Raw genomic sequence first — 12,881 nt, 5'->3', positions numbered from 1 at the left:
TAAAAGCAATGGAGGCCCATGACAAATAAATATTGATAGAGAAAGGAACAGTGTGGAAGACTGGCCCAGTGAATGCCAGGAGCCCTGCCTTTGGAGCAGTTGGGTTGCCAAATTCACTGTGTTTTAAGAAGAACTCTAGGCAAAGAGGCTCTAACCTGGAAATAAAAGTGGAAAACATATTACCTATAACAAATTCCAACTAAATCCTAATTTTTCTGTGTCTAATCTTGATCATTGTAGAATCTCAAAGGGAGAAAAATCTCCCTATGCCACTGTCATAGCAACAAGCTGCTTAAGGATCCCCTTTGACTTCTACACAGAGGAAACTGGCAAAAAGTGAGCTGATACAATCAACCTCACAAATCAGGCCAAAATTAGAGCTTGGTATTGAACCCACAGCCCTTTGAAATGCAGCAAGATTAGCACTTCACTAGGATTTAACGGGCACAAAAGCTTTCGGTTAATTTTTTTTTAAAAAAAGGAAAAATGGGATAATGAATCAAGCTTACTTGAAAAGTACAGGCACAGGAAACTGTGGAGGACCACAGACCACTTGACCCACAAAAGTAGTAGAATCATGCTAGAGTGGTCACCACTGACTTAAAGCTATTCACCTAAGAAGGAAGATTATGACTTATTTTGAGTGTATGACATTTATGATGAAATAAATGTCCAGTGGGTCTGACCTCCATACATGGTAAAAAAAAAATGTAAATAAACACAAAAGCAAAACATTAGAAAAGACATGGAAAAAATGCAGTTAGGATAGTCACAAGAAATGAGTGACATGGCTTTGGAAAGGACAGAACATGTCAGGCAAGATAGATTCTTTTAGGAAAATCACGTAGTTAATGGAGAAAAACAAAGGATATAAATCACTATTTTAACCATTTTAATGTGTAGTAAAGGCAAAGGCAAATCACTGGAATCATATTAGAAATTTGAAAAACTTCCTTTACAAATGGCCTCTCCAGGCTGACTTTGAGCATCTTCGCTTTTGCATTTATGTCCTGTGTCATGTAACAGAACGTTCCAGTCCAACCGCAAATAATGTATCGATGTTCTTATAGCACAGTTTCCATTTATCTGAACTTGTGAATAAGACACTTGCTTTAGTACTTGCCCAATTTTACTGGCAAAGCTTAATCAAACAGAGTCTGACAATGACTACTCTCCCTTGTTGAAATGATTATAAATCGTGGGGTGAAAATAAATGAAAATGAATCCAATATGCAGGAAGTATATCAGAGATAACATTCATCAAGAATAACTGGAAAGATGGGCCTATTAATGAGAATGTTATTGGTAAGATAAGATCTAGGGTGAGTGAAGTTTACAGAATCACATGAGCCCAGTTCACTGAAGGTCCCACATTCAATTTTCTTATAACCTCTTAATTTATAGAAAGGAGGTGTTCGGTGTTTACTATAAGTAGATTAGAACAGGGTGAGAAAAAGAAACTAGATTCTTATCTTGCTCAGTTTGCAATTACTGAAGATCACTGAATTTCCCCAAGTTGCAAAGATCTTCTCTTACTAAAACCTATCAGTTGATTTCTTCATTTAGAAAATAAAATTGGAAACAAGTCTAAAATGTTTAATCCTTTTATTCACAAATGATATAACGTAGGTATCAATGTCCCCACCAACGTTTTACCTGGATACAGAGAAAAATCCTTCCAAATTCACATTTGTTGAAGCTTTTCAAATAAACTCTATGAAATGTAGCTGTAACACTGTCAGTAGCCCTACCCACAAGCCTGGAGAGTGAAGGAGCCAAAACAGACCCAGGTAGTGACCCTTTGTCTTACTTCCTTAACCAGTGAGAGATTATGCCAATTCAGCAAAGTCTTTCAGAGCCTCTTTTAAACTCTGCAAAGCTTTGCATCTTCAGATCCATTCTTCCGTGGTCTTCATGCATGTAAGAGGTGTCTACTTGCTGGAGACCAGTTTCTCCACTGCAGTTTTTTGTACTCTCCAAGAGGTGTTGATCTTGAATGCAGAAACAGGCAGAATAGTTCATGTTGATTTTGTAGTAAATGGCAACAGCGCTTTTTTAAATTTACTTGAAGTGTAATTGATTCACAATATTGTGCTAATTTCAGGTGTACAGCAAAGAGTTTCGGTTATGTATGTGTGTGTATATGTATACATATACACACACATATATTCTTTTATTTCCATTCTTTTCATTATAGACTATTACAAGATATTGAATATAGTTCTCTGTGCTCTACAGTAAATCCTTGTGGTTTATCTATTTTATACATGATAGTGGGTATCTGTTAATCCTATACTCTTAATTTATCCCTCCACCCCCTTTCCCCTTTGGTAACCATAAGTTAGTTTTCTATGTCTGTGAGTCTGTTTCTGTTCTGTAAATAAGTTCATTTGTACTATTTTTAGATCCCACATGTGATATATTTAATATGGTATTTGTCTTTCTCTGTCTGACTTAATTCATTTAATATGATAATCTCTAGGTCCAATATACTTCATTTAGTATGATAATCTCTAGGTCCAATAATGTTGCTGCAAATGGTAATATTTCGCTTTTTATGGATGAGTGATATTCCATTGTATATATGTGCCACATCTTCTTTATCCATTCATCGGTCAATGGACACTTAGGTTGCTTCCATGTCCTGGCTATTGTAAATAGTGCTGCTATGAACATTGGGGTGCATGTGTCTTTTTGAATGGAGTTTCTGTCATTTCTGGATATATGCCCAGGAGCGGGATTGCTGGATCATGCGGTTAACTCTATTTTTAGTTTTTTGAGGAACCTCCATACTGTTCTCCATAGTGGCCGCACCAATTTACATTCCCACCAACAGTGCAAGAGGGTTCCCTTTTCTCCACACCCTCTCCAGCATTTATTGTTTATAGACTTTTTAATGATGGCCATTCTGATTGGTGTGAGGTAATGCCTCATTGTAGTTTTGATTTGCATTTCTCTAATGATTAGTGATATTGAGCATCTTTTCACACTCCTGTTGGCCATGTGTATGTCTTCTTTGGAAAAATATCTAGTTAAGTCTTCTGCCCATTTTTTGATTGAGTTGTTTGGGTTTTTTGATATTGAATTGATGAGCTGTTTGTATATATTTTTTGAAATTAATTAATTGATTTATTATTATTTTTTGACTGTGTTGGGTCTTCGTTGCTGCACGTGGGCTTTCTCTAGTTGCGGCGAGCGGGGGCTACTCTTCGTTGCGGTGCGCAGGCTTCTCATTGCGGTGGCTTCTCTTGTTGCGGAGCATGGGCTCTAGGCGCGTGGGCTTCAGTAGTTGTGGCACATGGGCTCAGTAGTTGTGGCTCAGGGGCTCTAGAGCACAGGCTTGGTAGTTGTGGCATGTGGGATTAGTTGCTGTGGCATGTGGCATCTTCCCAGACCAGGGCTCAAACCCATGTCCCCTGCATTAGCAGGTGGTTTCTTAACCACTGTGCCACCAAGGAAGTCCCTATATTTTTGAAATTAAGCCTTTGTCAGTTGCATGATTTGCAAATATTTTCTCCCAGTTCATAGGCTGTCTTTTCATGTTGTTTATGGTTTCCTTTGCTGTGCAAAAGCTTATAAGTTTGATGAGGTCTCAATTGTTTATTTTTGCTTTCATTTCTTTTGCCTTGGGAGACTGACCTTAGAAAGTATTGCTATGATTTATGTCAGAGAGTTTTTTGCCTATGTTCTCTTCTAGGAGTTTCATGGTGTCCTGTCTTATATTTAAGTCTTTAAGCCTTTTTGAGTTTATTTTTGTGTAGGGTGTGAGGGTGTGTTCTAACTTCATTGATTTACATGCGCCGTACAGCTTTCCCAGCACCGCTTGCCAAAGACACCGTCTTTGCTCCATTATATAGTCTTGCCTCCTTTATAGAAGACTGACTGACCTAGGTATGTGGGTTGATTTCTGGGCTCTCTATTAACAACACTTTCCTTCTGTCCCACACTTTCAGAGCTATTCCCTCCTCAGTTCATTCCCCTCTGATGGCACTTTTCACCCTGATGACTTGCTTAAGTATCTCTCTGCCCAACTATACTGTGACCCTCTCTGGACATTCATTCATCTTTCTATTTGCAGTACTTAGGTCTGATACATTGTAGGACCACAATTAAAGTTTGTTAAGTCAAGATATTTTGTTTCAATGGATCAAAATTTCTGTTCATGTCACCGAGTCTTACCACATATATTTCTACTTTTAAAATACAATCTCATACTTTTCCCCATAATTCCTAACGTCCACAATAAAATGTCAGCAATATTATAAAGGCCCAACATCAGTTTAATCAATATCAAGACTGAAAAAGTCATTCAGCAAAGAATTCCCCACAAGGATTCAGGCAGTTGGAGTGAGTGGAAACTAAATGTAAAATCAACTCAGCAAAGATTAAAATTTACCCCCATTGAAGTTGATAGCCATAATCTGAAATGTTTTATTAAACCAATCTTCTAGACATTTTAAATTGTAACACTGGAATTTTTAATGCAGGGAAACTCTTCTTATGACACTATAATCGTAGATATATATCATTATACATCTGTCAAAACCCAAAGAATGTACAACACCAAAAGTGAACTTCAATGTAAACGAAGTACTCTGGGTAATAATGACATGTCAATGTAGGTCCATCACTGATTGTGTAACAAATATACCACACTGATGCGAGATGCGGATGGTAGGGAAGGCTGTGGAGGTGGAGGGAGTATGTGGGAACTCTGCACTTTCAGCTCCATTTTGCTGTAGAGCTCTAAAAATAAAGTACTAATATTTTAAAAAAGAACATGACCATATGAAGTATTCCTTTCCTTAGCACTGCAATCTGGTTACTTAAACACAGTTTCACAGGGCTTCCCTGGTGGCGCAGTGGTTAAGAATCCACCTGCCAATGCAGGGGACACGGGTTCGAGCCCTGGTCTGGGAAGATCCCACATGCCGCGGAGCAACTAAGTCCTGTGCGCCACAACTACTGAGCCTGCGCTCTAGAGCCCATGAGCCACGTCTACTGAGCCCACGTGCCGCAACTACTGAGCCCACGTGCCACAACTACTGAAGCCCACTCACCCAGAGCCCATGCTCCTCAACAAGAGAAGCCACCGCAATGAGAAGCCCACGCACCGCAATAGAGAGTAGCCCCACTCACCGCAACTAGAGTAAGACCGCACACAGCAACGAAGACCCAACGCAGCCAAAAATAAATAAAAATAAAGTAAATTTATTTTAAAAAAACACACAATTTCACAGAAGAAATGTACAAACCAGATTATGTTTGTAAGAGCCACTATTTATTCTATTGACTTTTGTCAAGTCCTCTACAATTTCAACCAAAGCCATTGCTTCAGTAAAGATACTATTTGATCACTTGTCTTTTCTTAATGATTTTCACAAAAAGGAACCAGACAGTGACACTCCGTGTGATTGACAGGAAACTTCAGTGCCCTGCCATGGACTCATCAACCTTACTGCTACAGCTTCTCCAGATTTGCCCAGCTCTGGTACATACAGGCTTTGCAGGTGCTTCCAAGCAGCCCTTGAAACAGCAGCTACATTATTGTGCCACTGTGAATTTCAGATGGACCCCCTCTACCAGGAGCTTAATTCTCCATTTGGGCTTTGAAGCACACAATCGTAATTGCTTGCAAATGCTTGGGCTTGAAAGTCTATATTGAGGTAGCAAAAGGTTGGAGGTTTAAGGAATTATTAATATGTAAGAGGCAAATATTTATTTCATTGTCAGACCACAGCTTCCTAACGTGGTGTCAAGAGAACATTATTTCTGCCAACTATTTTCCCTACTTACTGAGAGTTCAGTTCTCAGAAATGTTAAGACACTGCTGCACATTCCACCCTCCTTTTACAGACTGACAAACATGCACTAACATAGTCAAGGTTCTCAGAAGATCGGCATTGATCAATTATTCAACTTTAACCCAACATTTCCCAAACTTATGTGGCCCCAGAGCCTTTGCTGCTGCTGGTGTCATAGTCCTTATCATGCTTATTAACATCCAAAGGAACTACTGTTGCTGAAACATGCTTTGGAAATTATCAGTATATCTGGATAGTAATAATAGTGGCCTTTACAAATAAACTTTAAATCATTTTTCCCTAACATAACTTACCCACAGTTATCCAGAGGAATGAGAGGTTACTAAATAAATAAACATGAGCAATGCTGAAGATTTTAACTGAAAAGTAAGTATGGACTGAACCACAAGAAACACACGAACAAAAGCCTTTATTCATCCGTCTCTGAACCCCATCATTTTTGTCTGGGTAACTTCCAAAGTGGCCAACTTATCTCACTAGTTCTCTTTCTAAATGTATCACATTATCTTTCGAACATCAACTGACGCTTACTACATACAGCATAATATTTGGGCATGCCTGTGTGGTAAGTACATGCCTGTGTAGTAAGTATAAATGTGATTCCTTCAAATACTTTTTATCCTGAAGATGGAACTAAGACAGGAAAATTCCCTTTTGTTAGGTTTACCTAATACCTTCAGAAGCTTCTCTGAGTAAAATTTGTTTTGTCTTTTCAGGGGTAAAAACTAACGGAGGTTTAAATTAAACTGGACACTCTATAAATAAACCACATTCTATATACAAACTCTGTACGAGCTTATATTGCACTAGCCCCTCTACCCTGATCAGTGATTAGTCATCTATTTCCTTGGGTTTTTATTTTAATTCTTAATTTTAATTAAAGCTAGACTATATCCCTTCAGAGATACTACCGAAATTTGGAAGATCATCACCTAAGAAGTACACTACTGGCCTGGCCAAATATATTCTTATTTTTACCATGAGTAGTTTTTCTCCTGATACTGTGTAATTATTTTGTATCAGTGTATTTACACATTATGTCATATTTTTGTGTTAACTATACTTTTATGTGTTTATAGTTTTGTTTTTAATTTTACTTTATTCCTTTCCTAAGCAGTAATATACAAAAAAAAAGTTTGATACATTATATTTCTAATAAATACTAAAACTCATGCACCCCTTAAAATCATCTTGTATATCACCAGTAGAGTGTTTAGCACACACCCTGGAAAACAGTAACATGAAAATTTCTTGCCATGGAAATAAGGGATGAGGTTTGGAGTAGGGAAAAGTTAAGATAACTTCTCATGACTCTCCTTCCTACCAGATGTGTGCACTGCACGAATGAAAAAAAAAAGTATTTGTTTATTTTACATTGCTTTCTGAAAGAAAAATCAAATCCTTTTTAAAATACTGTAATCAAATGAATTTTATAGTCAAGGACTATGCAAAGTCCTGAGGGGACCCATCTCTAGTCTGTGTGATACAATAAACCCACCAAATGAAACATTTCATTGAAATATGCAGTTTTTATGAAGAAACAAGCACCCCCTAGAACCAAAGACTGATCCTGCTGAGGCTTTAGACATGTGGTATATGTGTGTGCACCTCTGTAGGTCTAATTTTCTTTCTTTCTATATAATCAAGTGACCTAGTCTCATTGGGTTAAGTTTCAACCACAAAACATCACTGTGTGCTTTTTGTTTTTTTCAAGATACACGTCACAACACACCAAGAAAGGGGGAACTTCCAGTGTCTGTGGTAACATCACTTGATAAACAGACTCGTTTGAACAGCAAGGGCCTGTTAGCCGTCACTATATAAAGCAGCAGAGGCGTGGATTAGCAGATACTTGCCTGCTGAGGACCATGTGAGCAGCGGCCATCTCCACGCCAAGGAGAGACAAAATGCCAGGCGTGTTCCTCTCTGCTAATCCAAAGGAACTGAAAGGAACTGATCATTCGCTTCTAGACGACAAGACGCAGAAAAGGAGGCCAAAGACCTTGTAAGTTCATTAACTGTGCGAATTTTGACTTAGATGATCCTTAATGGCAGAACAATTGAAAATGAATGAATGGAAGAAAATACGAGCCTTTAGTTTACCTAGATCAGGGCAATGACCTGCTGTGAGTTACAAGTATATTCAGTTGTATTTAAAAATGAATCATGACAGGGCATTAAATGAGGTGGGAATTTTTCTAGACTTTGGCTCATAAAAATTGGCTCACTCTTGATATAGCAATATGTTGTATCAGCTATTTTTATTATGGCCTTATTCCTTGGAGAAGTTTGCTTCATGCTCTTTTCTTTTTACAAATAAAATGTATTCTTCTGAAGAAATATGAATATTTACTTTTGTGTCTTTTGTAGTGGAATGGATGTGAAAGCATACCTGAGATCTATGATCCCACACCTGGAATCTGGAATGAAACCTTCCAAGTCCAAGGACCTGTATGTACACTAATACAGGGAACTATCACTATATAAGCGGCCTGTGCCTTAGCTCTGTATTCTAGCAAGGCGGTAATACTACACATACTGGACTTCGTTTTTTTTAAGTAACAAGACTAATAAGATTAAGCTGCATTAGTACCAATGTAATTTAAATACAGATGTGCATGCATATATTTGCTACTTATTATACTGTTGGAGTACATTTGGATTTTTTCACATTTTACTGGCAGATATTTTCATAACGATAGTAATTCTAAGCAAATTTTTGTTTTCTTATAGATAAATTTTAATAAAATTTATTAGAAGTAGAGTCTCAGTTTGTGAAGTTATCAAAATGCAGCAGCCATTCTGATTTCATTTGCGCTTACACACACAAAAACACTAATTTACGTAAATGTCGTCCCCTGTAGACTCTCTGCTGATGAAGTGAAGCAGTGGTCCGAATCTCTGGAAAAACTTCTTGCCAACCAGAGTAAGTATAGATGAACTACTGAATGTTTCTGGGTTTATCTCAGTATGCTAAGAGATTGAATGGCTTCATTAAAATATAGTATTCTGGATGGGAGGGTGTGTGAAAAGTTGTACTCTAGCTGTTCTGTAGCACTGACAGCTTCAGCGTATTATGCCTCGTCGTGGCATAATGTTGACTCGGCACTCAGTTCTGCTACTGTCCTTTAGAAAAATTTGCCAAGGCAACTAGCTGTTTCCATGGATCATTATAGGAGCAAAATTTTAAATTATGCTGGGGTTCTGAAGTTTAAAGTTTTAAAAAGTAAACCAAACATCTCAACATGTGAACTGCTATTCTGAAAGCTACCTAAAGGATGTATTTTTGTACCACTGGATGTAAGGGGTAGGATTCACTCAGTCAATTAATAACTTTTTCCATTCATACATGCGTTGTCACTCATTCAGCCCAGGCATTTATGTGCAGGCATTTTAGAAGCACCAAGGACTCAAGAGTAAAGAAACAGTGCCTTGCTGCCTTGAAGGCAGTTGAGACACACAGCATAAAACTGCATTATATATAACATGGCACGTTATAACAGATATGATAAAAAGACTTTTTAAACACAGAGTCTCACGGGGACTTTCTGATGAGAGAAGGGAAATGAGATCAGCTTGTCTTAGCCCTCATCATGGGCATTGGGATCCTGTTGGGATTAGGACCTCGCTCAAGGGCATAGATGGGCAGCTTATCCCTATCCGGGGTGAGCTGATCCCCTTCTCCCTCCCCCGCAACATCCTACAGAGCCTCACGTGGGGATCAAGTAGTTCAACCTGGTTCATCTGCTTGTTATCTGACTTAGGTTATGATTCAGCCAAACAAGGCTATAGAGATGGCCCATTGAAAAGCCTGAATAACACTAGTAAATCCAAGCAGTATAGCGCACATAGGTAATATACAGGCCTCACGTCTTTTGACTTATATGAGTTGGACAGAGAAATTATATTTGCTAATGATTAACATGATGTTCATGCCTCCTGTCAATATTTGATTCCCTAAAATACTCTGCACTGTGGCTGAGCTGGTAGTGTAAGAAAAGAGATTGCTCTGTAACCTGCAGAGCAGAATTGTAATGTAATAGCAGATGGAAGTGAAGCAGTCTCTCAGCCACCACTAAGCAGCTGTGTACCTGTGACAAGCGTGTCTGACCCCAGACAGACTATAAACGAAGGGGTCCCTAAGGCCTTCCCACCTCTACAAACGGTGACACAGCCATTTCAGCAGCATCCACCTCTTCCCTTTGTACACAGAGAATATGCCACCGTACTTTTCTTGTAAGTTTCTTCCAGTTATTCATTTATTGGCTGTGATAAATTAATTTATCTCACCCCTCACCCTTTCTTTTTAGCTGGTCAAGACGTCTTTGGGAATTTCCTAAAGTCTGAGTTCAGTGAGGAGAATATTGAATTCTGGCTGGCTTGTGAAGACTATAAAAAAACAGAGTCTGATCTTTTGCATTGCAAAGCGGAGAAAATCTATAAAGCATTTGTGCAGTCAGATGCCGCCAAACAAGTGAGTATTTAGTTCATTACCATCGGTTTATATGTAAAGAAACTTAGATATAGAATAAGATTCAACATACTAGCAAGATGAAATCCTTTTTGAGTATTATGATTTTCACTGCTATATATTTAAGTGTATTCATATAGTTCAGTGCAATGATAATCTAATTTTCTACACTTGTGAAAAGATTGGATGAAAGGTTGATTTTGTAAAACAAGTTAATGTGATGGGGTGGGGTAAGGAGTACTGGTGATACCGACCAGAACTGCATGTCAGGGGGTCCTTAATGAGCTAGCTCGTTTTGGATTAGGATAAAGTAGAGATTAGTGCAATACATGGATTGCAGCAGCAGAAATATTTCCAGTTAGTAGTAATGCCCACTTCCAGTTAAATATTCCTGGTTCAAGCAGCAAACATCTGCATGAAGTGTCCTCTCCTCCTGTAAACCTTAAATGTGCACATCACTTTTCTCGATGCACATATCACCTTATACAGATATTTAAAAAATAATGTCTGCCTCTTTTGCACCTCCCAAAGATATTATGAGCTAACTTGGAGCAAAGATATTTCTGCTTTTTTTGTGCTACTTCTTTTTAACTCTTCCACACCTAGGATAAGGTATGCTTAGAATAGGCATTCAAGAGATATTTGAGCTGATTTAAATGAGGTTTTAAAGCCACTGTCTTGAGGTGCTTCAAAAACAACAGTGACATCATAAAATATGCAATAAATTGGAAGTGCATATGAACTGATGAGGATTTCTTTTTAGATCAATATTGACTTTCACACTCGAGAATCTACAGCCAAGAAGATTAAAGCACCAACACCCACGTGTTTCGATGAAGCCCAAAGAACCGTATATACTCTTATGGAAAAGGACTCCTATCCCAGGTTCCTCAAATCAAATATATACTTAAATCTTCTGAATGACCTTCAGGCTAATAGTCTAAAGTGACTAGTGCCGGCTGGAGGGAATTAAAGATGATATCAAGTACAGAAGGAATGTACCAGGATGGCTCCCTGGGGGAACACCTTGGCCTTTTTGGATGACTCACAGATCCAGGGGAAGAACCCATGACTCAGGACAGATTAACATGGAAGTTATCCAGGCTCAGGGCTGAAGAAGCGTGAGAAGAAAATTTAGCGATGGTAGAAGGAAGGAGATACTGTGGTACTGTCATAAAATACAGTGGACCTACGTATTAGAACATCCCTCAGAACTGAGAAGGCCGGGTAATGCTTGCTACGCAGAAACTGTGAATAAGGGTTTTGAAACTGGTGAAAACATGCTATAAGCTTCAAGGTCAAGTGACATTTATGCTGCATATTGTTATACAGAGATTGTATTGAGCTGCTGAAATCTCTTTTACTTGGATGACTATTTGAGAAGTATGTGTTTCAAAATCACCATTTCTGTTATTGACACAAAGTTTTTCAGTGTTGGTTGGTTTGTTGGAGTGTTTGGGGATTGAAAGAGATGAAGAGGAGAACAATGTATTTAACTTAAGCTATTGCCTTAAAGTTGGGAAGTCAGAATATATTTGTAAATTAAATTATCACAGTGTCAATAATAAATGTGAGTTTTGTCTTAAAAACATAGAAGCAATTTCTGTTTACATTTCCTTGCCATCTTTAAAAACTGGCATTTATTTTTCAGATTTAACAAAAATTTAAGCAAGGGTCTTCTACTTTCTATCACCTCTTCAACATCTAAAACTATCATCCAGTTAATCTTATATTTTGTGTATTACGTGTATGTATTGGACAGAATTCATTAGTTTTCTCTCTGCTATCATGATGTATAAAGATCAAACAAATATAATATGCTCTCATATAGTCAGGCTTCAAACTGATGAGAAATTGAAGAAGTCTTTTAAAGAGGGATAGAAATTTTATTTCAAGAAGTCATCTAATTAACAACTAATAATTTATTGTGATTTGAAGTTTATAAAAGCCAGGTGTATTTTCTCATTTAATGTTCATAGCAATCACTACTTCCCAAATTTAGCTATCAAAACTACCTAGAATGCTAAAAAACAAAACACCAATTTTGGGGCCCTATCCCAGACTGACTGAATCAGAATCCCCAAGGGATAAAGTATGAGAATCTATATTTTAAGAGTAAATTCCAGGCGATTCTGAAGATGCCCTCGTTATGCAGGGTTGGGAATCCTGGGGTTAAGAGACAGTCCCACTGCCAGGGATTTACACGTAAATTTTCTCACCACACAATCTGTGTTCCCTCTACTGTGCAACACTGCCCCCCAATGACCAGAAGACATTTCCTAAATCCTCAAGCCTTCAGCAGTCCTAGGCATTACCTAAGCAGGAACACAAGACTGCTCTGGAGGATCGTCTACAAAAGGACAATCAGGACGACGCACATTCCAGCATAGCCCATAGAGCTGTATCTTCCCGTGCTCCCGTGTCCCATATATAATTGAATAATCAGCCACCGCAGTGTAATACCCTGGATATTCTCAGTACAGGCTTGCCTATCATCAGGCACACAGCAATGACATGGGGCAATACGTAGAGAGGTTTAAAAAGTACTATTCTTGAATTGCCATGGAACAAAGTCCAAACTGTCT

General features: G+C 38.3%; 1 protein-coding gene and 1 long non-coding RNA gene across 4 annotated transcripts in view; one reads left to right on the top strand and one right to left on the bottom strand.

Moving 5' to 3' along the window:
• Positions 1-12,881, bottom strand: part of LOC307186600 — a 429,363-nt gene that overhangs the window by 30,147 nt on the left and 386,335 nt on the right. The gene's annotated exons all lie outside the window — the stretch shown is intronic.
• Positions 7,706-11,846, top strand: RGS1 (regulator of G protein signaling 1). The gene is made up of 5 exons (XM_079935645.1): positions 7,706-7,830; positions 8,196-8,276; positions 8,690-8,751; positions 10,136-10,299; positions 11,060-11,846. The coding sequence occupies exons 1-5, from the start codon at positions 7,733-7,735 to the stop codon at positions 11,243-11,245; spliced, it is 591 nt and encodes a 196-aa protein (XP_079791771.1). The 5' UTR covers positions 7,706-7,732; the 3' UTR covers positions 11,246-11,846.

Source organism: Stenella coeruleoalba (assembly GCF_951394435.1).
Source record: "Stenella coeruleoalba genome assembly, chromosome: 1".
In the NCBI taxonomy this organism is placed as follows: Eukaryota; Metazoa; Chordata; class Mammalia; order Artiodactyla; family Delphinidae; genus Stenella; species Stenella coeruleoalba.
Note: the sequence above shows the minus strand (reverse complement) of the source record. Positions and strands in the feature narration are given on the sequence as shown.

Excerpts from the sequence above, each read along its gene's own strand:
- RGS1 (XM_079935645.1), top strand. The coding sequence starts at position 7,733 with ATGCCAGGCGTGTTCCTCTCTGCTAATCCAAAGGAACTGAAAGGAACT. Across the intron at positions 7,831-8,195 it reads AAAAGGAGGCCAAAGACCTT|TGGAATGGATGTGAAAGCAT; the intron begins GTAAGTTCATTA and ends TGTCTTTTGTAG. Across the intron at positions 8,752-10,135 it reads AAAACTTCTTGCCAACCAGA|CTGGTCAAGACGTCTTTGGG; the intron begins GTAAGTATAGAT and ends CTTTCTTTTTAG.